Genomic DNA, 26,098 nt, shown 5'->3' on the forward strand with positions numbered 1-26,098 from the left:
TTGAAAATGATATGATTTGAATTAAATAAATTATTGTGGTATTTAAATGTATACTGGATTGAGAAATTGAATTGAATCGTGAATATAAGAATCGTGAATTAAATGAAATGGAAATGAAGTATTGAATTGCATGAGTATGTATTGGGTCTCAGAAGCCCTATTTGTTACAAATATAGTGTTTTAAAGTTATAACATGAAGATTTATAAAAGCATATTAAAATTTTGAAGAGTTTAAATTTGAATGAAATTTTATAACTCGGTTTAACATGTTTATAAGTGTATGTGTTCTGGTAATACCTCGTACCCTATTCCGGTGTCGAATACGGGTAAAGGGTGTTACACCAATTCTAACGTTCTAGTCTGTAAGTATTAATTATTTAATATTTACGAAGTCATTAGTATCGTATTAAATTTTAATTAAAAAATTTTATCGTTTAGTTAATTAATTTGAAGAAAAAGGATTAAATTGTAAAATTTTAAAAAATGATTTGTTATTAATTTCTTTTAGCTAAATGGCCTAATTAGTTAAGGTTGAAGGACTTATATTGCAAATAAGTCAAAACTTAATATAGTGGTCGGTTGATGCGATGATGGTTGTCAATTTCATAAGTTATTATATGTTAAATGCTATTTAAAAAATAATATTCAAAAGTAAAAAGAAAAGAATATTATTAATAATAGGAAAAGATGATGGTTTCTTCTTCATTTTTACTTGGTTCTTCATCGAAACCCCATTTTTGATAATTAGAAGTTTCAGTCACTTATACCTCTTGCATGGAAGTGATATCTTGATTGTTTCTTCATGAATTTAACGTTATTGTGTTAGTTGAGTTGAAATCTATCTTATTTAGGGGTTAATTTGTAAGATTAGTCAAGTTTAGAAAGTACACCCTTAATGTTTTTGAAGCCTTTTACTTGAAAGAATTTTGTTTAGGTGCTTGATGTTGATTTTGTGTTATTTTGTAGAGTAGTTTGGTATAAATTTGGAAATTAGGGATTTAATTGAGTAATCTGTAAAATGAGAAGGATTTCATTATAAATTTAAGGATATTTGAGTTGTATATTACGGGTTAAGTGTTCGACAATATGAGGTTTATGTACTAATTGTGGATTTGACTTGTTTAATATTAGGGATTAAATTGTATGGAATGTAAATGTTTGGGGAAAATGTGTAAATATTATAAATAAGGAATCAGATGTATTAAATTGAGTAGAATGTGAAATTAAGGCTAATAGAAAAAAATTATATTATAGATCAAGATCAAGCTGATAATCGTGGAAAAGAAAAGGTTGTGGATTAGTCCCTGAACTTTTGCTATTTCTGTAGTTTGACCCTGGTAAGTTCTTACGGTTAAATTTTAGTATAATTTAAATATTAAATTACTTGTGGATTGAAAATTTTTAATTGACTTAAAAATATTGAATTGTGGTAAGTGAACTAATTTGTGAAAGAAATTGTATTAAATGTTGTTAAATGATAAATATGTGAGCCGATGAACGTAGGATAGGATACGATTAGTATGCCAATAGGTTATATCATGCGCTGTACAGGATTGGTTTATGTTGGGATGATGATTATAAATTCATTCATGTTTACTAAATATACTGAAGTTTAGCATTTGTTGCGAACTATCACATTATATTACAATGTTTTAGGTGTGTTTCGGGGGCAAATGTAAAGCCTACGAGCTTGGCACTTGGTGCTGAGGTGTGTTTCAGAGGGATGTTAGCCTATGGGCTTGGCACTTGGTGCCTAGGTGTGTTCTCTGTTGGTTAGCTCATTTGAGCGATTTGGTGTGTTTGGTTGGTTAACCGTATATATGGATCCATTACAATGTTCATCGGGTATAGTTAATGATATAACATATTTGATTAAATTGATTCACTCGTATACAAGTTTATGACTCACCTGTGATTTGGTTATGAATGGCAGGACTATGATTTATGACATTTCTGTATTATGTATTGATTCAGTTTATTTGGTAAGTTAATTGTTTAATTCGTGGAACTTACTAAGCTTAAGTAAGCTTACTTGTGTTCTTTTTATTGCTTCCTTGTATATTTGTTTTTGAGGCTTTAGACAATTGGATCGACTTCAAGATTCAAACTATCTAGAAATCTATCGGTAATTTTTGAATGCTCATATTAGGTTATATGGCATGTAATAGGTTAAATGAATTTATGAGGTTATTTTGTGAAGTTTTTAAACTTGAATGATGCTTGTCTTTAGATATATTTTGGTACATGTGAATATGTTATTGGTTTGGTATATATTTATGTTTGGAATTTGTTTAGTATAAGTCTAATGAAAGTGTGTGAATATGATAATTTGGCTTATAGATTGAAAGGGGTGATATTTTGGTACGTATCAATATTAAAGATTTTTGAGCACTTTAAATGCAATTATTTTGGTTTGAAATGGTATTTTAGTTTGGATATTGAATTATGGTGTCAATGAGGACACATTGGTTAGTCTTTTAGATGTTTGAATAGCTTATTTTATTTATCTAGTGTAAAATAGGTGAATTTTGGCATGAGTTGAACTTTTAAAGATGAAGTTTTACCGTTTTAAAAACAAGTATCGATACTTTGGCATTTGGTATCGATACTTGACCATTTGAACAATTTTTCTAATTAATTAGAATTCTAAATTGGTAACAATTTTTATTTGAGTATCGATATTTTTTTTATAAAATATCGATACCTTAAAATAAGTATGATACCATTGTTTTGCAAAGAAAATAGTATTTGATTTTGGTATCGATTTTCAAAATGGTATCGATTTAGTATCAATACCAACTACGGATTTTCATTTTTAACTTTAAACTTCAAATTTCTTTTAAGTAAGTCCTATTCCGAGCTTGAATTTTATCACTACGTAATTTTAGAATTTTTTTTCATATTAAAATTTAATTTGTTTTTTTATACAGAATATCAATTATATTTAAATATGTATTATTTAATAATGTGATTGTTAATTGTTGAATATTAATGTAGCATCTCTTTATTTGGGTCTGGCGACCGGGCCGGGTAAAGGGTGTTACAGAAATGGAGAGGATTGGGGAGAAATTATATGACTGAGGGATGATGAAATCTGGTGTGTGTGTGAGCCATTTTATAGCCGTAGGGAAGAGTATGTTTGCATAGAAAAACCTTGAAAGCGCGCTGGAACATATTCTAAACATATTTAAAGCGTCCGGGTTATTCGAAGCGTCGAGATTTTCTCCTCTGGGAATAGGAAATTTGTTAGAGAAAGCTCGCTCAGTTGTGGGGGCTTTCCTACCGACATGGCAGGAAAGCGTGCCTCCCCTAGCTAGGCAAGCTTTCTTTAACAAATTTCCTATCTTCTGAGGGTGAAAGTACCTTTTCAAATATTTGTTGAGCACGTTATGCAGTGCAGAATCTGAATGAAATTATATGACTTCTAAACGTGTGATAAAAATTATTTGCACCATAAAATATGCAATGAATGTATGCATTCGTAAATGAAATTCATAGCACGTATTCTCTCTCTCCCTACATGATTATCTTATAAAAGAGACGTAATTTTTATAACATAGACATGCATCAAGTTAATATTAAACAGAAGAACTTTGTATCACGGGTGAGAGTTGTGTGTACTCCTTCAGACAACTCTCTACTTATTTTTTTCGTTTATTCATCCAAATTATGGTCGATATTGAAATGAGTCGACGAGTGAAATCTGTTATATACAATGAAAGTTAAATTTTTAATACAAAGTTTGGAGTGGTGTTTGTAGTAACTAATCTCGTGGGATTTGCGTTCAATAATATCATTCAAATGTGTGAGCTATAGATTAAAATCAAGAGGAATGTCGGGGGATTGATCTAGAGAAAATTTACGAGGTTGCAATGCAGATTTCTTGCATATGTTGATCCCTATAAGTATGAGCTATTCGATGTGATTAACAAGACGCATCTCGAGATGGTCATATCATCTTACATTTAAAACAGAAATGTTGTTATTGAGTTATATGTTGAGTTTGTCGATGTTGATGGATCTAGCCCATCTTCGACCACCGTCGCGGTAAATACGAGTACCGAAGCTGAAGAGAAAATCCTACTACACGGTTGTGCGGTGATTTTTTGGCCTTCTTCAAAGCAGCTACTATAACGTTCCCGAAACATCTATAGGTAGACACTCATCGGTCTTTAGTATCGATCTAAACTTCAGGGGTCAATACCAGTTTGGGTATCAGTATAACCCAAATCTTGACACTTGGACTCGACATTCAATCAGTACATTCGATTTCAACTTTGGCATCGGGTCAATGTTATGGGGCAAAAGTAGTTATACTGGGAGATCATCAATGTACAATGGTCATCAATCCGTTGGAAATTCTGGCGGACACATGGATTACAAAAGAACTGATGACCTACTCCTTTCGACGGGGGCCAATAAGGGTGTGTCCAACATTGTGCTCGAATGTGACAATGCAAGTGCATACGAGAAATTAGATGCAAGTGAGGAAGAAGGGGTTGTGGATGCAAACGAGGGGGAGGAGTCAGAACCTGAGCCAATCCGACAACGCGGGCCGGATGGTTCAGAAGTGACACTATTTTTCAAATCGGATCCGGTTACAATAGAGCCAGAACCTTGCGGGTTTGATGATGATGCCTCGGATAATGCTTCGGATCCAGATGCATAATTCAAGGCATATGAACCTCTGCCCCACATGAAGAACATCGACCTATCGACTGTGGGTGGTTTAGAGTTTTTGCGGCTTCCGTACAAAACACCTGGTTATGCAAGAAAAAATTGTGATGTATGAGTATTGGAAGTTGGAATGGAATACCCCAACAAAGATGCTTTTCTTGTTGCACTAAAGTGGTACAGCTTCAAGAACAACATAAACTACTACGTCACGAAGTCCCGTTTCGAGAAATTCAAAAGAAAGTGCGCAATGAAGGACGAGAGGTTTAAGTGGAAAATCATACATCTCACCGGAAAAAAATTAGGATGTGGATGATAAAAAAGTATCCCGATCCCCATACTTGTGTTGCAACAGGTGCAAATCAAGACCATACGAGGCTAGACTTGGACATGATTATTGACATTATTCTACTGATGGTGAAGGCCAATCCTCAATTTCAAATATCGGTGCTAATTGTGAACATACGTAGCCAGTACCAGTACACTCCAACGTACTAAAAATTGTGGGTTACAAAATAGAAGGCTATGGAGAAGTTGCATCACGAGTGGAAGGGTTCGTATAATTATCTATGGCAATGGTGTTGTTGGGGAGAATGTGTGCCATAAAGCGATGGACGATGGTCGTGTAGGGATTTCTGTGTACAATCGAAATGGCATCCAGAGGTGTATCTGGAGGTGCGGGTTGGTAAACTTCCTCCTTATCATCATCATCACCTGAATATGTACCTAGCATGGCCCCCTGGGCAACTGTTTCTTCGGGATCGGAAGCGTCATCATCTTCTTTTGTGGTCTATTGCTGCATTGTCCTCACCTGCCATTGTGTATCTGCCACTCTCGCTTCCGGTGGTTGCGGCGATGAGTCACCTCCATAAAATAATGATGCGTATGGTATTTATGTCATTATAGGCGTGTAACCATAAGGTGTTCAAATTTTGGGTACATCGGAAAGGTACTGGGCATCGACTGCTGTATGGGCTTCTGAATCGATATCGTCATCGGTAGTGGTGCATATATTGGTGTCTATCCCAACATAGTTTTTGACATTGACATCTGCATGAGGGTGTAGTATGTGGGGGAAGTCAGTGCCCCAAAATATATACCTGCGGGAACAAAAGAATCGGCCACGTACAGCGGTGGTTCGTAGTGTAGTGGTGCTTGTGAAAAAACATAGGGTTACTGAAATAAATGGGAATAAGTGGAGCGAATTAGCCCGGATATTGCGTAGCCATAGCCGGCGCATATTTTGACGGAGCGGATGACGAACCTGTTGTGCGACTGTGTCCCATCCTATGTTGCTGTGGCAATCGACGTTGCCTTTTTGCCCTAATTTACCTACTCCTTGCCTCCGATGGTAGCAAATACAACTTGCCAATGGCTTTGAACCATGCCAAGTAATCATCAGTTTTCGCTGTCCGCTGAGAAAAATAGTTCGCGAACGGGTAATGATTGCATCCTACGATCTCATACCTTGATGTGCTCTCCATGCTGCATTGCCTAGTCATTATTGTCCTCCCCCTGCATGTCCAACTTGTGCAGCTTCTTTAAGTTTCGCAGTGGTGGCAGAATTCGTTGCCTCCACTCAAACTGCCGCAACACCCGGTCTAATTTGTGCATTTCCACCATCGTGTGCACTACCAACAGCACCTTGATGTCCCACATTTGTCAATTGTCCAACACTTCTGGTGAGATGCAATATATGACATCTATGTCGATGTACGACATCCATTCAAACTGAAAAGCAAAATTGTAAATATTGTTATGTATGAATTTTCTTTTACAAATCATTACGTAATTAATATAGGTTCGAAAAAATAAATAACTAACCTTGGTTTCTGAGTGTTGATCTAACAACAACCTAAAATCTTTTAGCTCTTCAGGTAGTCCCACGTAGGTCGGCCCATGGTTTCACCTATATAAGCAATATGTTAGTCAAAACGTATAATAAAAAAATTACTGTACAAACTATGTATTTGTTAATAAATGATGTTTACCTTGTCACCAAATGGGAACATGTATGGGTCAGCCACATTGGGATGTAGAAAACGGTGGTCGCTACTAGGCCCATGACTGCAGCAGGAGCAGTCAACCACTGATCGATGCCGCACTCGGTACCGTGACCCGATACATCTCCCGGTATAATGTTGATAATATGACAGATCGCTAACTTAGTTTTTCACACTCATTGAAGTCTACTAGATGTAGTAGTCAACTTATGTGCACCAAATTTTGAGATTTTTCGGGCATTAAAATGCCCCCGATTAACCACATGATGTATGCTCGGGTGTATTGTTCTATGACCTCCTCCATTCGGTCTTTAGGGAGCTCGTCAAAATTATCATTCAACTAGTTTATCGATATCTGATCACCTTCGAACTTGTCCTGGACCTTCCCCAATAGTGTTGTGTAGAGGTCCTTTTTACCTGAAACGATCACTTATTCCTTGAAGACTAGCCCATCCATTGGCAAACCGAGTTGTAGCGCTACGTCCTCGAGTGTGATTGTACACTCGCCGCATGGAAGATGAAAAGTGTGTGTTTCAGGCCTCCATCTTTCTACCAACGCACTGATTAGTGCCAAATCGAGTTTGCAGCCCTCGAACATGCAAGACGCATGTAAGAATCCAACCACTTACAAGTAGCCATGAATTTCAGGGATCGCAGGCTTTTCCATATTATGAATGAAGCCTTCCAGAACACGATCATCCGTCTATTTACACAATAAAAACAATTTCAAATTTAAAAAAAATTAAATTTAACATTATTGAAATTAACGAAATTTAAATTTCTATCTTGCCATTGTTGCTTAGGCGGCGAAAATATGTTTGTTGTCAAAGTAGATAAGAGAGGCGACCATTTGTGAAAAATCAATTTTGAACAAATACAATACAAGATAATAAAAATATTATTTTTTAAATAAAAATATCGAGCACAATCAAAACGAGAAAGTTGAGAGACTTGAGAGACTTGAGAGGTTTGAGAGAGTTGAGAGAAGGATGTGAATGAAAAAAATGGAATTTATGGGGTATTTATAGGATAAAAAAAACTTACCATTGGAATTTTAAAATTTTTTTACCGTTGGTGCGACAACGTTAAAAAAAAACTATTGTTTTTTTACCGTTGAGGGAAAACATGTCTAGCTAGGCGAGCTTTCCTAACACCTATGCAAAAAGCTTTCCCACTTGTACGCGCTTTTCATTTCTCTCCTAAAATTGACCTATTTTCCTAATTAATTTTAAAACCGACCTAAAGACTTAATTAATTAAAAAAACAACCTTTGACCTAATTCTTTTTTTAATAGCTCAAATTCTTTTTTTCAAATTCCACCTAAATAGGTGACTTTTCGAAATTGCTCATAATTTACTAATAAGTGATTGGATGCAATGGTAAAACATATTGTACTCTCAAGGAGAGAATGAAGGTTCGAACTTTGAAAAGGACAGTTAAGAACCCCGAATATAAACCATAAAATGGACATGAAGAATACAAAAAAAATCTTCTAATTTTATTTGGTTTAATAGACGTGTATTTTTATTTAATTATAAATATATAATTTAAATTTTATTTTATTAAAACTATTTATAAATTTTTACAAATATAACATATTTTTTCTATTATTTATTTTTAATATAATTATTCTTCTTTTATAATTATTTTTTAAATTGTAAAATTCTATTAACTTAATTTTTTATAAATAAATTATTTATCCAAAAAAAGTAATTGAAAATCCTAACATTTTAGATTTCATTTGTATTATTAAAGTTTTTAAAATTTTAAAAATAAATTTATTTATTTGGATGAATATATTAGAGAATTTCAAGATTTATGAGTAATTTTGTGAGAGATTCTTAATTTACTTTTTTAAATTCCACCTAAATAGGGGGCTTTTCAAATTTCTTCATAATTTAATTTAATTTAATTTAATATATATGGTCTCATTATAAGATAAAAAACTTAAATTTAAAAGTTATTTTATTTAATTCTAATATATATTTTTAAAAATTTTATTTTATTAAAATTATTTATAAACTTTTATAAATATAATGATATTCATATTGAATTTTTTATTTTAAATTATATATATAATTATAATAAATAAAAAATTTATCCAATGCTAACATCAATTGATTTAATTTTAAAAATGATTAAAATATTATCATTTAAAAATGCTTAAAAGCAATTGATTTAATTCATAATTCGAAGTACTCAAGTTTAAAATGAAATACAAAAAAGAGTAACTGCTCATCCAAATAGATTAGATCTAAATAAAATAAAAAAGTTAATCTAATAAATTTTCTTTGCTTTTTTTTGGTTTTTTTACTTTGATTTTGAACACCTCATAGTCTTTACTTTTTAATATTTTAACTTACACATAGATAATTAAATAAACTCCAAACCTTTTAATATAAATGTTTCAATCGAAAGCCAAGACTTATCTAATAAATAAAGTGGTCTAACATCATATATACATATATATATATATATATTCAAAACAAAACACACATTGGAGAGATAAAAAAAAAAACCCCACCTTTAACTTTTAAGGTTGTCCCACAAAAATCCCTACTTTGATTACTTACCTATTTTTTGTAACCTTCCTTTACGACTTGAAAGTTGGAAGCAAAGCTTGGCAGGGAAACCACAAAAAAAACAAAACAAAAACAAAAAAGAAAAGAAAAAGAAAAGCAAAGCATGAAGCTCAAAAACAAAGGTAAAGTATATCCATCCCCTTCTTCTTCTTCTTCTTCTAGTGAAGACCATCTTTCCGTTTTAAACCTTCTTCCAGCTGCAATTTTAGTTGTTGCTTCAGTCCTTTCTCTCGAGGACCGACAAGTTTTAGCTTACATGATTACAAGGTCTCTCAAAACCACCACCACCAACCCTTCTTTAATCTCTCCCAAGAAAAGATCTTCCAAGAAACACCCACCACCCTCCGCCGCTAAACCCTCCCATCAGCCGCCTGATTTTGACTGCGATTGTTTCGACTGTTACACCACTTATTGGCTTCGCTGGGACTCTTCTCCTAACCGCGAGCTTATCCATCAAGTTATCGAAGCTTTTGAAGATCACTTATCCAGTGGCGAATCCCACAAACCTTCCAAGAAAAATGCGCGTCTCAAAAGGAGGGCTGCTAACACCAAAACGGTCTCTCGCATTCCCGAGAACCCGGTTTCTGACCTCCCGGGTCACCAAGTCCCCGTCTCGACCGAGGAAGCACCTGTTTTTGCTGATGACGTCATTTCCACGGAGAAGAATGTTGGAGAAGAGTCAGCTGCAGCGGTGGAAATGACGGAGGAATATCCGGTAGCGGGAGATAGTGATGTGGAAGTAGGTACGCGGCCGCCGCCGACAAGTAACCACAAGGGTTTGGCTAGGAAAGTGTTACCGGACATATTAGGATTATTTAATTCTCGTTTATGGGGTCTTTGGAGTCCAAATGTGTAATTTTCTGTTTCAGAATTTTTGGAGACATTAAAACTGAGATTATTATATTAATATTATTTAATATTGGGGTGGCAATATCGATAGGATAGGTCAATGTTCTGCCCCAAAACCTCTTTCTCGTGACCTTTACCCCGCCTCCGTATTTTTCTTTTAACCCATACATTTTGTTTTAATTCAATTTACAAGTTTTGTAAATTTATTTATTTAATAATAAATAGTTATATTTTGTTACTATCTTTTACGAATTAATCAAACTCTTTAAATACTTTTTATCTTGTAATTTAATGATAATTTTTTGGATAATTAGTGACTCAACAGAAGATAAAAGAACAACACTTATCCAGTGAGTGATAGAGATGAAACCATACCAAAATTTTAATCATTTGGTTAGCTAATCGATTTTAAATTCGATTATTTAGAATAATTAGGGTTAAAATCAAAATATTAGAAATTAAAATCAAATAACAACAAATAAAATAAAGGATAGCAATGAATGATATAGCTTATTTCACAAATAAATAAAATTAATCCTTTTTATTTTACAAACTGAGTTGAGATTGTCATGGCTTATTTATTTTTTCTTTAATTTTTTAAATAATGACAAAAGAGGTATTGTTGGACTGAAAGGAGTTGCCTTGTCCAACGTACAAGGTCATGTTCCGGTCCCAATCATTTTCTTATTCTAACAAAGAATACAAATGGCAAAAGTTAAAACATTTTATGGATCACTGCTCACTGGATCGTCTCCTTCCTATTTGTTCTGCTTTCACCTAACCCACCACCAATCCCATCACTTGGGAACCACACCCATTCTCCAACCTTTCACACACATATATAAAACATACTGAAACTGATGACTGACCCTTTCATAACTTTTATCATCCAACCATCAGATAGGGAGAGGAATCTCTGGGAAAAAAGCATTACCTTTTACTTCATATTTGCTTTCAACTCATATTATCTCTCTCTTTGCTGAAATAAAAGCCCACATACATTTCATTTGGCTGCCTATGAGGTCACATAATTCATCATGTTCATGTTGAGGGTTTTATACTAATCAAGATTCAAAGACTGGTCCAAAACAGATTTGATAACTATACCATTTTCTTTGATGTTTTGAATGTCAGATGATAAGATCTAAGGGCATGCAATGAAATGACTGATATTTGATGAAGGGATGATTATGACGAATAGGGCATTCCATATAAACGTGTCAAAATTTATATATTTATATAACATTTTAAACACAATTATGATATAAAGAACATCAAACATGACACAAATATGGACGATTCTGCCTTCAAGTTTACTAGTGGCAAGCCAGCTTTAGTTTTACTGATTACAGATACCCATGCTAAGGTTATATAGATTGAAAAGGCAGAATATTTAATGATTTAAATTTCTATAGACAAGTAGAAGCTCACAAGAACGGAGTCATATAATAGGGTCAATCAATTGAAAAGCTCACACTCACAAGAACAGAGTCATAACAGGATCAATCAATTGACAATTAATCTTTCAAGTTGGTTTTGCATTCTAGCTTCACTCCAAATCAATATTACTGTAAACCCACATTAAACAGCACTTTTATCGTCACTTTTTAATCAGAAAACAAGCAGTTAGGATCAAGTGGGGACTGAATCCCAGTACCTAATTTGGCCAAAAGGAAAGAATAGAGATGAATGCAACAAACAGCCAGTTGCTAGCCCAAACCAATGCCGACTGACCTTAAGGCTTGAGGTCGGCTGGTGTTAGTCTTGGTGTACGTTCATTAGTCCACACTCTACATTTGACCTTCACAAAAGAGCTAAGAATTTTGGCACGATACAGACACAACATTCGAACACACAAAAATATGCAAAAATCTATATAAAAAGAATTATTAATGTGTCGATTTTTTTTATAAATATATGATACTTTATTATATTATAATAGAGGAAAATAACAAGAATGAGATAAATGTACACAAATTGCCAACTTGATCTTACTTGCAATCGAAATAAACATTTCATTTCCTAATGGTTTGAACTTCGAACTTAAGTAACTCTAGAAAAATTCCAATAATCAGGTCACTTAACTGTTCTCCCTGAATTATGTTACCTTTTCCTTAGAATGAAAAGATTCTAACTTCATTCCCTCATATGAATCCCAATTCAAAAAACTACGTGACTCCAAATTCACAGTGTAAGGAAATTTCGAGACAAGGCTACTTTTAGTTCTTAATCAAGGTAAACTACAGAACCCACTGTTAAGGCAAAGGCCCTCACAGACACGAAGAAAAAGATGGGGGGGGGGGCACTTGTGTATGGGAATTGTAAATCCAAGTTGTACCTCTAGTAACCAGCGGAGTCCCACCAAGGTGACTGTAATTGTTGATCCTCCATAGCCATGGCAAATCCATTTTTTCCACATCCCAGCTGTAAGTTACAAAATGTTAAGGTGAAACAAACAAGGAATACTAGATTTAGAAAAGACATACCAGTTGTCATGATAAAAATCATCTTAAAAAATGGGACAACTTAGTTTATGGACTTGAGAAATCATTCTAAAACAATAAAGATAACTACAACAAGACTAGGAATACAACTTATAATCATCAAGTTAGTAGGTAAGATTATGAAACTTGATAATAAGTCAGAATTATCCAAGAACAATACGTTCAATCACTCCTGAATTGTGACATGAGAAGCAAGTTTTATCACATCAGAAAATATGTGATAAGTGATAACGCAGTGCATCAGGTATTCATACTAATGGTGAAAACTTGGAAGGAAGAATGATTGTTTCATCAATGCTCAAACTATAATCTAATGAAAGAACTTACTCCTAACTTAATAGAAGTACAAGGTTTATGCAGTCATCTCCATCTTGGCACCTTTTTCCCACAGAATAAATAGCGTAGATGCTATAAGGTCTCACATATCACAACTAATTCCATTGCTACATTAAGATATTAATCAAAGTTTCAGTAGCACGAAATTTTCATTTCTTTTTGGACAGACAGATGAATTGGTTCACGAGGGGGGCAGGAGCAGAATGCAAAGCAGAAATGTAGGCAAGGTATGAAATTCTTGTTTTTCTACTAGTGAGATTGTCACTAGTCACCAAAGAATGATGTTTGATTTGAACTTAAATAGAAAAGTTATTGAGCATATCAGCCGAAACTTAAATACTCAATTACTTAATCCCCTCAACTTTATTTGCTCCTTGCCAGGATTGAAATCATGGGAATCAAACAACACAACTAAGGTTTTATTTATTTATTTTAAACAAAAGAAATTGAAACCATTAGCTCCATTTACACAACCTTTGTCTTGCTTAATGGCGTATCATATCCTTCCCAGTCCCTACACAAGCTTTAGTTTGTTAGTTTGATCTTAGAACTTCCATGTATTGTCGCCAATGCTGTTGGCTCCAGATTAAAGATGACAAAAAATTATCATTAGCAGATCAACATCATGAAAGCAAAGTGAAAAAAGTGGGGTCACCGAGATGAATGGTTTTGAAACTGACCGTGTAATAAATATGCGCCACGAGATACAGAGAAAATCACAATTGGAAACCGGGGGCAGGGGGGTTATTTTGCTGATGAACAGGCACAATGAAGAGAGACAAAATACTCAGAAGAAGTGCTTGTTCTTGGTGTGCCAGAATAGACGCTGAGTTGGTGAATCCCTTCTGAATGGATAAGAATTTCCACAGGAAATCATCAATTAGCTTCTGGTGGTAATTAAATCGAACTATAGAAATTAAAATATCATGGTTGCAACCTAATCCGTAAGAGCTTGTAGTGTTGAGCAATTTATTTTCTAACCTTCAGCTCGTAGTCTTTTTTAAGTTTTAACAATGAATAGCTTAAATTTGAAACTAAGATGTATTAAATTCTTTGAATACATGATATTGGCAACATTATGTTAAGCTCAGTCAAAACAGGCAGCTCTATTCTCATTAAAAATAAAAAAGGTAAAAAGAGAGAGAAAGAAAAATATAGGAATAGGTCCCATCAAAGGAAACTAGAAACCTGAGTTATTAAGAACGTATCAAATCTTAATTTTTCTTCTTGTACTATAACAAAGTTTGATCACACAAGCTCAAAGACATATATCAATGTTGGGTTCCTTCTAAATTTTTAAACCATCTATCTTGGATTTGAGGCAATTTGTCAGTTCAATATATTTATTAAAAATATTCCAGGCATGAAAACCAAATAGAAAGTCATTTTGCACTATACTGATATAGAGCATGGGTTGTCTCTTATCTGTTTACTAAATAGAAAGCCACAAATGGTGCACACTTACTGTCTTTGCTCATTTGTACAATCCACATGGCCTGAACATGCAAGTGTGTGGCAGCAATTCACCAGCTTCTGTGATCCACAGGAGAACCAAAGGATCACAAGGGCATAACACATTTCGATTGGTCGAGGATCAATCATTGTGCAGAATCAACATATCAACATTACTGGCACCCAAACAAACGGTGCTGATTCACCACAAGCTCTGCTTGTTTGACACTATCTATATGATTGATTCTCCACGGTTTGAATGCAAGAATCCCCTGTTTAACAAAGAGAGAAACTACAGACCCACCTTTGGTAAAGTTAGTAAAACCAATTGAGAGTCAATAAGTTTAGTGACAAAGATGACCATAACAATAAATCCAGCATGAATTCACATTGCAGTGTGGGTCTACTCACTCAGACCCAATCATACAACGTAATAGGTCAACCAGGGGTGAAACGACGTCTTCGTTTCTTCCAAGCTGTCATTTTCCAACATGTTTGAAGCAGGAAATTGTCCCAACAGTGCGTACTCAGTTTCATGGTGGCCAGAATACGCAGAATTTCACCTGACCCTACATGTAGTATACCATCATTTTTTAACACGGATGCCTAATATGCCATATCATTTCTGTCAGACCCATTTTTCATTTCCTGGAGCATTCTATTTTGACAGTTAATGTAGTTGTTCTAGTGCATGATCGTATCACACACAACACAAGACTCAATAAGAAGAACCAGAAGGAAAATTACACACTAGTAATCCTACTGAGTTAACAGCTGAAACCTTCAAATTTTATTTAAAACCTAGAACCACTAAAACTGCAATAACATACATACAACGAGTCTATAGTCCATACAAGTATAGAAAACTATGGAAGAAACACCGCCACAACTATTAATCCAAGTCATTTAGTTAGTATTTTTACATTTAAACACATCTTTTATTCTGACTAGCAAAATTCCACAAATTCATATGCTCGATCGAACATATCAGTGATAAAGTAATTGCTATACTGGTCATAAAAAGAGGAGCTACTGCAAATTCAAAATCTCTACATTTCTTGAAAAATTAGTTATATAGAACAATATTGTTAAATCACAACGCCAATATCTTACATTCATTTCCAGCTTCTAGATATCTATTAATCCATTTTCGCTACTATCCTGAGTTTGCAATAGTTTAGGAATCAATTTCAATGCTGCATCATATACTCCATCTTGTAAAGAAAAAAAGGAAAAAAAAAAAAAGGAGGAACACCAGGATAGCTGCACGAGGAAGGAACTACCCTTCACCATGATCACTGCAGAAATTTTTATTAAAAGAAATTAAAATCTTGGCCCTTAACTTAAAGCTAGTACAGTTGAAACAGAAACTGAAATTCTAGGTAAGAAACAGAAGTTTCAATCAGGAAAGAACTGATCCACACCAAACATACTGATCGGTTTCAAATTGATACTGCCCTTTATAGTTTCATCTGATTCTTTTTAGCATTTTCGCATGCAGAGTTCTACACCTGCCTAATGCAGTTTCAGCATCAACTCCATTTTTATTTCATTGTTTTCAGAGATTTAATCCCATTATAATCAACTGTTATTATTTCTTAATACCATTTTCCTTCTTGTGTACTTGATACACCATCAAGTTCATACCTGTTACATCATAATTCAAGAACAGGACAATAAATCTGCAAGTGGACCAGGACCATCACTTACTCATGTAGCACTGCAAAACCTCAAGAAGAGCAGTACCATGACTGTCAGCATATTCCTGTTTAATTTTGAAAAGGAATTAATATGTTTATACAGAAGAACGGTTTACAAGTATCATCAGAATCTAGAGGAGTTAGAGGTACAAACACACACACTTCTTGCACTGTTCTTTGAAGAAGAGTGGAAGATGTTGATTAAATTATCATAACTATGGAAACAAATGAAGGGGGTGGTAATGTCAAATGATAATAGAAGTCCATACTAAGCTCCTTTTACTACATCCTTATTATATTTAAAATGTTATATAGTACCTTATGTAGAATTGATAGACCTTCAATCAAAATGATCTTGTAGAGACATGGATCTAGATATTTTCTTTACACAGGAACATCAAAGAGCTGCCTTTTCCCATTGACACGACTATCCATTTTCTTTTCTTGATGGAAATTGTATTAGTTAAAGAGATAACCAGCGTCTAAAAACATTCAGAACAACAGTCACAAGGTAATATATTAAGAACAAGCATCCACTAGCCAGCGTGGAAGAGGAAAGTAATATTAGGACTTTAGCTTCACATTCATAATTACTCAGGCTACATGGCTAAAGCAAGAGCAATCAAAGCATGCTATGAAATTCACATATAATGTTTCTGCAGTTGTTAATTAAAATTTTGCAAAGATCCATCAGTCTCTGACGGTATCAGAATTTGCTAATCAACATCTATGAATATTTGTTCCCTTTCATGAAATATGGCTTTATACCTATCTCTCAGTGATTAATCCTTTCCTTGTTTTCCAGCTCAATCAAACTGATAAAGTTGCTACCAAGGCAGTGAATATTTCAAGTCACAAACTTGATAGGGCCTTTCGAAGATAATGACAGTGGATATGTACATGACTGGTTAAGTAAGAAAGCAACTTCAACATTCCACAGAATGGAATACTGGAAAGCACTTAGATCACAAGCCATGAATGTTGTTAATGGCAAATTAACAACATACTAAATGCAATGATTTATGAAACATAACATGTGAGGAAATGTGCAGATGAAAGATTAAAATTTTAATCATATCTGAGGGTATCAGAATTTGCTAATCAACATCTATGAATATTTGTTCCCTTTCATGAAATATGGCTTTATACCTATCTCTCAGTGATTAATCCTTTCCTTGTTTTCCAGCTCAATCAAACTGATAAAGTTGCTACCAAGGCAGTGAATATTTCAAGTCACAAACTTGATAGGGCCTTTCGAAGATAATGACAGTGGATATGTACATGACTGGTTAAGTAAGAAAGCAACTTCAACATTCCACAGAATGGAATACTGGAAAGCACTTAGATCACAAGCCATGAATGTTGTTAATGGCAAATTAACAACATACTAAATGCAATGATTTATGAAACATAACATGTGAGGAAATGTGCAGATGAAAGATTAAAATTTTAATCATATCTGAGGTGGTTATAAGCTAAATGAATGCTTTCTGTGTTCCAAAATGATTGACAAGAATATCAAGCAGATCCATTCACTGGCTAAATTGATAGAATTGAAATTCTTTAAATTCAACTTCGACATCATTTTAATGTTTCAAGTACAAAGATATTTATTAAATTATCATTTATTCTTGTCTATTGCACAATTGTCATCCAATTAGAAACTGCACAGTAGCTGACAAACTAAGGAGCACCTTGCAGATATATATTTTGTGGTCATAACGAAGAAGACCTTCTGTTTTCAAGTTACCTTTGAACCACTGAAATCCAACAAAATAGTCTCTGCATCCCCTAGAAGTAAAGCAAGGTTCTTCCGCCAAATACCAAGTAACCGATTTATTTTAAAATGATAATAAATTCATCAACATCCTAAGTAGACAAGTGCAAGCAAATTTCTGTGTCATAAAGCATGGTGACACACAACATGGCACATTTCATATTGTGGATCTCTAACTGTTGCATCTAGTTAATTGCATCTTAACTTAGAGATTTAATGGACATGTGAGTGATTCATATATGCCACCATGATAAAGATCTTTAAGTATAGCAGTCTGACAAATCATGCAAAAAAAAAAAAAAAACAGACAATGAAAAGAAAGGAAAAGGTCATGAACCCTGTAACCTGCCTCACACTTGAACATGAGTGGATGGCTTATATTAAATTTTGGGCTCCGGAAGCAAAGGACCCACTCCCCATTTGACTACATGATGTGATCCTGACAACCCAAATCTTGTAATGATCTATGTGTTTCTCTTCAGCCATCTTTATCTCAGATGTTAGGAGTCTTGAAGGACCTAATTCATTTCACATTCACAAACAGTCCATCATAAAACAGTTAAGTAGATCACCATTCCACCCACCATCTACAACAAGTTATCAAAGTTGAGGTTCCCTGAGAGCAGAGATGAAGGTATACACTTTTTTGGTTATGCCTAGTGAAAATGATCTTCCTCAATTCTATGGATTGAACTTTTCTCTTTTGATGCAGTTGCTAGGTTGGATGCACCGTAAGTTTCGCCAAAATAGCAGTGAACAACTCAAGGATTTTGCTATTGGTAAGTGTCATCCTGCCATACAGCTTGTTTTGCTGTGATTTTATACAAAAGATGCAACTGAAAGAATAGCCATAATCTCCGAGACAATCTCTCATCAACTGTGTACACAAGAGGCTACAGAAGTAATAAAAACCTGACAAGTGATGCATATTTAGACTGCATGCAGATGAACCTCAGACCTTTGAACAGTATATCTTTATGCTGCTCGCTATGATGGCTGGAATATAGATTTAAGATGAACCAAAAACGAATTACATAATGGTACATACATAGAGATTGAATAACTACAATCTTAACTAAATGTTGTCATGGTTAGGGAAAAGTAATCACTGTCTCTGCTAAAATGCTACGCAAGAACTTATTCTTTCATCTATCTCACTGTCATCCAAGTTTTTCTTTTAACTTTTTCGTGTCAGGGCATTCTTGTAATTGTCTTACCGGGCAGTCATTACTGGATGACCAACAAATCTATTCAAAGCCAAACTATGGTACCAAGCCATTCAGTCCATCCCAGAGAGACCATCTTCGAAAGTCATTTGCTGGTGTAGAAGCAGCACGAGTAGATGAAGAAGACTATGAAGAGGATTCATCGTTGGCAATGTCTGAGCTATTCCATGGCTTTCTTGCCATCGGCACCCTTGGTTCAGACCCTAACATTCCTGATCCATCAACACCTACATTTGCTATCTCTGTAGAAAATATAACTGAAAAAGAAACTGAAGTAACAGAGAATGAGCTGAAGCTTATTAATGATGAGTTGGAGAAGGTTCTAGGAGCAGAAGCTAAAGAAGAAGGCTACTCATCTGGAAGAAACAGTTATGTCAGCACTGGAAGAAGCAGTCATGTCAGCGCTGGAAGAAGTAGCCATGGCAGCACAATTACCCTTAGTGGAAAGCCAATCGAAGGTTCAGATACCAATGGGAATGGTACTACAGTTTGTCCACTCCAAGGTTATCTTTTTGGCTCAGCAATTGAATTGTCAGAAACAACTACAGTGGCCAAAAAGGAACACAGGACCTCACTTGGGGAGCTGTTTCAGAGGACTAAAATAACTGAAGAGAATGTAGGGGGTAAATATGACAAGGAGGAAAAGCGAACAGAGAAGGAAGGAGATAAATCTGCAGTGCATATTATGAAAAAAATGCTGAAGAAAAAAATGCTCAATGCTTCTAGGAGCTCTACTGCTGCTACTGAAGGAAATATTGATTCTGCTTCAGCAGAAACAAAACTGCACAAGGTACGTCAAAAAACATAACAACTAGACCAAACTTCTTCATCATGGCTTCCCAGTGTGGTTAAAAAGAAAGCTTTGTAAGTATAGAATCCAATAAAATGTATGCTGTGACCATATGATCCTAAGTATGAACTTTGACAAATTCTGGCCAAGATAACTGGACCAATTTGAATGGTCTGCATATCAAGAATGAGTTAACAATAGTTCCTACTCTTTTCGCTTTCTTTTTTCCTTTTCTTTCTTCTCTTTTTCTTTATTTCAAGATGTTTTGAGATTTAAACAGTGTGCGTAGGATTCTGATGATGAAAAAGGTAAGTTGTTTAATTTGCTGAAATGTGGTGTGTAGATCTTGCACATGTTCCACAGAAAAGTTCATCCTGAAAGCTCAACAGCCACATATAAGCATGGCAAGCCTCAAAAGAATGAGAACAAAGAAAACATCTTCTATGATGGAGGTCATGAGGATGGAGGTCATATGCTTACGGATGACGACATAATGATATTTCCTCAAAGAGCCCTCTCAAAGAAAATGCGGCGCTACAAGAGCCAATCTATCCCACCTCAATTCACACTTAACTGCAATGATTCAAATGGGAACAGGGAGTGCTGGATCAAAACAGATGCAGACTGTAAGTATACATGCATTTGACAGTTTCAACATCCATTAAGAAACCCTGTCATGGACTGCCAAGAATTCATTGATGAAATATCGCTCATCTTTGTTATTTGTTTCTTGATTTCTTTCCAAGAATATTTGCTTATTTTTTTCAATAACTAGTTTCTGTAATTGATATCCCAATGAAGTTGCTTATAGCCATGCAACAAAACCAAGTGGCACTTAATTAATTTTGATGCCTTGTGATCCTTCTTGCATAACTGATTCTACAATAACCATTAGTGTCAAAGTGTCATTACATTGTTGGGCAAACGAAATCGAATACCAAAAAGCAGGAGCAGTCAATTGTTTGTTACATTGTGCATGTATGCTGGTGTGACTATTTTGAGTTGTCAAAACATATATCCTAATCCTGTGAAGTGCTTTGTGTCTGTAGACCTTGTGTTGGAGCTCTAAAGGCAGAAGAAGCTTTCAAGTGTGTGGTTTTCCAATTATCATCCCCGGTTAGTATGAATGAACACTGATGGTGTTTCCTATGTTTGATAGATTCTCTACTATTTGTAATTACTAAGTAAGCTGGTGTCTGAGAGTGGCTATCTTATAAAAGTGATTGAAGTAAATAAAGGAGGCCCACCTCCTAAAACCTACATGTGAGAGTGCTTAATGTAAAATTATAAGGCATTATCGTTTTCCTACAAAAACTTATCACAATTTGTATTGGGGTTCAGTTGCTTCAATGTCTCCTAAATTATAGATCTACCCTAAACCTTAATTTAACAACAGACAACCAGAAAACTACAAACAAATATGAACCACTCTGCTTTCTACTTATTTATAACATTTTCTACATGATGTACAACGAATTAGCCCATCCAAAAACAGTAGCGTGGGAAATTCTGCAGGAAGAATAGCCAGAAACAGAAATTATGTTCTTTTTTCTAATTTTCTTCTGCACATTTATTCACCACACTCACAAAAGGAAACAAGCAGCATCTTCCAAAAGTAAGAGAAAATCATGGCCTCAAGAAAAGAGTAAAAACCCTCCAGTTGGCTATATAGAACGTACATTTTAGCTATTATAATAATGCTGGGAATGTTAGAAATGAAGGAAAACACAGGGAAACAAGCAAATGGCGGCTAAAAACAAGTCCTTGCGGAAAGAAATTCATAGAAGACGCCAACTAGAAACAGCCTATCGTATCTATAGAAATTCGGACTGCCTAAAAAGCAATCTCGAGCTTCTACTTAGGAGGTGAAATATTTGCTTACATAATTCCGTCATTTTTGTCGAAACATTACATTAAAAAAGAAAATGTGGCTTACCTGATAGAAAAGGATTGAGCAGCTGATTTGCTTCTTCTCTGTCGTATTTCGTTGTCAGATTGCGATTAACTGGAATATTAAAAACTTTATGGAAGTCGGTGCGGATAATATCAAATCCATTACTAAAAAAATGGACTTAAGGCACAGATTTCTAACTTTCTATATAAATGGTACAATTAAACTTTTAAAAATAATAAGTCATTGAGTTTAAATGCTGCAAAATTCGGTGAATATGCTGATTTTAAAGAAAATTTAGAAATTTAGAACGATTTTTCGAAAATTAGGAAATAGGCCGCTTTAAAAGAATTGGTAACTGTTTTTGTCATTTTTATAAAAAGAAAAGAAATTTTTTGTAAATCGTTGGATTTCCAACTGTTACAAAATCACCGTCCATTGATTATTTTATAACCGTTGGGACCAACAACTAGTGATCACTGGTAACTATTTTTTCTCTAACGATAACCTGTTTTTTTCTATATATATCATGTCTATTTTTGTTCTTTTTCATTCAATCTTATTATCTCAATTCTCTCAATCGTGTTAATCTATTCTCTAAACTATTTTATTCTCAATTTATTTTCATTCAATTTCTGTCATTTTTTTTATTTTGTAAATTTTTTATTTTATTTGATTTTCATAATTTTAAAGTTTTAAAAATATCAATGCTTCTAATTCGTTCAGATCACAAATACATTTCTAGTGTACAATTACAGATGGTAAGAAAAATATTATTACATTTTTTATTTTAATTAATATAATTATTATTGTTAATATTATTTTTTTATAATCAGAATGAAGATCAAATTATCGAGACATATATACACAATTTAAGTGTGAGGGCACCATGTGTTATTGAACAATACTTGGAAGAGATGAGATTCTTACATGTGTCCTGTATGCTCGGCAGGACTAAATTAGAGCCTGCACTTATTAGTGCTTTGTTGGAAAAATGGAGATCCGAGACACACACATTCCATCTTTTGTGCAGTAAGTGTACAGTTACACTTGAGGATATGACATTACAACTCGGCTTACCGGTTGATGAGCCAATCGTTACGTGGGTAGTGCACATTGGCGATTGGAGCATAATTTGCCACTAACTATTAGGCAAGGTGCCAGAGAATTTAGTGGTAGCCGAATAGAAATTAAATGGTTAAAAGACAATTTCTCACATCTCGACAACTCTTCTAGTGCGGTTGGAAGACAACAATTCACTTAAGCATTCATACTGATGTTGATCGGGGGTCTTCTAATGTTAGATAAATCTCAAATTCTGGTACATTTAAGGTGGCTCCTACAACTAATCTACTTAAAAGAAGTCGGGTGACTCAGTTGGGGATCAATTGTCTTGGTCGCATTGGATCGAGAGATGTATCAGGAAACTGAACCACAGAAAATTAAAATCGGTGGTTGTATACTCCTTCTTCAGTTATAGGTATGGTACTGCTTGCCATTTTTATATCCTCGAGTAAACTTCCCTTATCAATTCTCACTCGTAATAAGGTAAAATTCATTTAATAATATAAATATCATATTATTTTTTCATTATTATATTTTTGAAATAACATATTATTTGAATAGGTGGAACAATGACACGAGTCATGTGGGTATATCGAACGAGCTTGAAGATATCCAGTTATTGTTAGATCAACGGTTAGAAACTGAGGTTAGTTTTTGAAAATTTCAATTATATAATAATTAAGAATTTGAAATTTAATATTAGATACGTAATATAATTTATAATTTCATACTGTATTTTAAATGGATGTCATACTTTGATTTGAAAATTCAAGAATGCATTCCGGTTAAATTTTTTACGAATCACAATATATGGCATGTCAAAGTCTCATTTATAGTTTTTTGCAACGGTTGAGATGCATGAATATGATCAAGTGATACAACAGTTTCAGTTTGTGCAAAATATTCCGCACTTATCCTAGAAGCTCGATAAACTTCACAAGGTTGACTTGCGGGGGAGAATCGATAAAGAATTGCCTAAATTCCATTCCAAGTATATCTACATTTGGGAACATAGGTATGATTTCATACCTATGTGTGAACCAATTGTCCAACTGGATTTGGGATGTCTTCAGATTGCATGACATGGTTTAGGCTTCACGGTAAGCCATATCTATTGCCGAAGGAGGAAAGGGGTACACAAATTTATCGTAGAAGGCTAACACGATCCCATATGAGGCCATGATCGGGAGTACATGCGTCAAGTTCATCAGTACTAGCTCCAACCCCAAATTCTAAACCGATGGGTGCACCATTTCTCGGTCAGTATGGTTCATATTTAACTGGTGTTTTTACTAACCCTATGTTTCTCACACAAGCACCACATTATGCACCATCATACCATGCATCAACACATTTTCCACAAATATTTTTTACACCATCTCCATCTATAAGAGCATATTACACGTCATTGCCATCAACAACACCAATGTATCTGCCATTGCCTACAATTCTAGCATTCCATGCACAATCAGGTTATTCGAAACCATATACTTCTTCGTCGATAGTGTCACAAACACCTCCAAAATTATTGTTCTTCAGAGGTGGGTCATCTTCGCGACCACCTATTAATACAACTGACAATATGCAATGGGAACCTAAAATACAAATACAGTCTAGCACGTTAGAACAAGATGAAGTTGAATATGGTGATCAAGATCAAGATAGAGATGGAGATGAAGATGAAGAGCTGGAACCCCAACCATGAAGAAATCTTCTTCATAACCGACACCCACCGAGTTGTGGCACACATTTGCCTTGACGATGAAAATGATTTTTTATTTTAAATTTTTTTCATGCACATCATCATTTAGTTTGTTAACTTTTAATTTGTATTGTATTGAAATTTTGCATCAATAATATACTTATATTTATAAAAAAAATGAATCAATTGTATTGTATTGTATTGCATTGTATTGTATTGTATTTTACATCAACAATCTATTTATTTACAATTTATCAAAAAAGTGAATAAATTGTTTGTTCGTTTTTTGCATGTTTATAAATAAATAAATAAATTTCTTAATTCAATCCTTGCTTCAATGTTGCCCCCAAATGTGGACATATTGTCTTATTATGTCTTGGGTTCCTACAATAACCGTATAACCTTGATTGGTCTATCTTTTCCCGAATATCCATATTGTTGTGCATCTGGCTAGATTTTAGTCGACCTTTTGGCTTGCGACGCAACTCAATATTCGGTAGCAATTCAAATGGAGCGCTCAAAACAAATTTTCATTTGGGACCAATGGGAATTCAGACTTCCATAATTTATATATCTGTTTTAGTTTGTACACTTCATCAACATACCTTAAGCAATCCAAATTTTCCAAGGCACATGCAGCAATTGCATGTACGCATGGAAAACGAAGTGCTTGAAATCTCCTATAGCCGCAAGCCCTTTATCTTAAGTATACATGGTACGATCCCCTGAAAATACCCTTATCAGGTTTATGAAACTCCGTAACCTAAAATATTTCATTTGTACGCGAGTGACACACTACAAACATAGTGTCTACCCTTTATCTGTCCAACAAATTTTTCTGCCCGTTTTAGGAAAAAGGATGATAAGCGAAAACATGTTTCTTTAACTATTGATTTTATTGGAAAATGATGCGTCCCCTTCAATATGGAATTTATGTATTCCGCTAGGTTTGCTATCATAAGTAAATCGTAGTTTTCCCTGGTTGAGAGAGTGAGGTCGGGAGATAAGAGAGTATAAACAATCGATTAATTAGTTAGAAGCCGAGAGGTAATAATTAGTTAATTGGTAGCTAATCCACCTTAAACCCCTAATATGAAGTTAAGCACAAACCCTAAAATGAGTTAATCTTCCTGATTGGTTTATTAATTTTTGTCATTTTTTTATTTTTCTTTTTTATTTATTTTAGTTATTTAAATTCTCTCAATTATCTATTTTATGATTTGTCTTAATATAGGAATTAATTATCACTACTTAGACTTATTTTTGTAATTTTTTTTATATATTTATTCCATCCTCCATTGGGTACGATCATTGGAATACTTCCAAGTATTTCATTGTAAGCAATACTATATTACAATTCGACCCATGCACTTGCGGAATGTTTTCTTGTTCAACAATTGCAAAAGCTATTGGTAGAAATTTTTTATTAGCATCCTGTGCAACAACCAACAACAAGTGATGATTATATCTCTCGTACATTAATGTGTCGTCAATTTGGACTAATGGCTTACAGTATCAGAATGTTTCAATAAATGCTTGAATTACAA

The 26,098-nt window shown here is 34.3% G+C and overlaps 2 protein-coding genes and 2 long non-coding RNA genes across 8 annotated transcripts; 2 read left to right on the forward strand and 2 right to left on the reverse strand.

Annotated features, from left to right (window-relative positions):
* The first annotated feature begins 9,089 nt into the window (after window positions 1-9,089).
* Window positions 9,090-10,349, forward strand: LOC107910019 (uncharacterized). Its single transcript, XM_016837752.2, has one exon. The coding sequence runs from the start codon at window positions 9,363-9,365 to the stop codon at window positions 10,113-10,115; it is 753 nt and encodes a 250-aa protein (XP_016693241.2). The 5' UTR covers window positions 9,090-9,362; the 3' UTR covers window positions 10,116-10,349.
* Window positions 10,350-12,077: 1,728 nt separating this feature from the next.
* LOC107910020 (uncharacterized) lies at window positions 12,078-22,181 on the reverse strand. Of its 4 annotated transcripts, none has more exons than XR_005910443.1 (6): window positions 21,830-22,180; window positions 16,048-16,165; window positions 14,414-15,698; window positions 13,629-13,793; window positions 13,423-13,520; window positions 12,078-12,532 (listed from the first exon to the last, which is right to left on the reverse strand). It is a non-coding gene; the product is annotated as an uncharacterized lncRNA (long non-coding RNA). The 4 variants fall into 4 exon arrangements; XR_005910441.1 differs by having other exon boundaries at window positions 14,414-14,969; window positions 21,830-22,175; XR_005910440.1 differs by having other exon boundaries at window positions 14,414-16,165; window positions 21,830-22,181.
* Window positions 18,241-19,230, reverse strand: LOC121214723 (uncharacterized). Its single transcript, XR_005910444.1, has 2 exons — window positions 18,790-19,230; window positions 18,241-18,668 (listed from the first exon to the last, which is right to left on the reverse strand). It is a non-coding gene; the product is annotated as an uncharacterized lncRNA (long non-coding RNA).
* LOC107910018 (protein LAZY 1) lies at window positions 18,365-21,221 on the forward strand. Of its 2 annotated transcripts, XM_041088821.1 has the most exons (5): window positions 18,365-18,511; window positions 18,590-18,656; window positions 19,073-19,893; window positions 20,237-20,519; window positions 20,943-21,221. In XM_041088821.1, exons 1-5 carry the CDS (start codon window positions 18,506-18,508, stop codon window positions 20,960-20,962), a joined length of 1,197 nt encoding a protein of 398 aa, XP_040944755.1. In that variant the 5' UTR covers window positions 18,365-18,505; the 3' UTR covers window positions 20,963-21,221. The 2 variants fall into 2 exon arrangements, with proteins under 2 accessions (XP_040944755.1, XP_040944754.1); XM_041088820.1 differs by lacking the exon at window positions 18,365-18,511 and having other exon boundaries at window positions 18,527-18,656.
* Window positions 22,182-26,098: the final 3,917 nt, after the last annotated feature.

This window comes from Gossypium hirsutum, chromosome D02, assembly GCF_007990345.1.
Source record: "Gossypium hirsutum isolate 1008001.06 chromosome D02, Gossypium_hirsutum_v2.1, whole genome shotgun sequence".
NCBI lineage: Eukaryota > Viridiplantae > Streptophyta > Magnoliopsida > Malvales > Malvaceae > Gossypium > Gossypium hirsutum.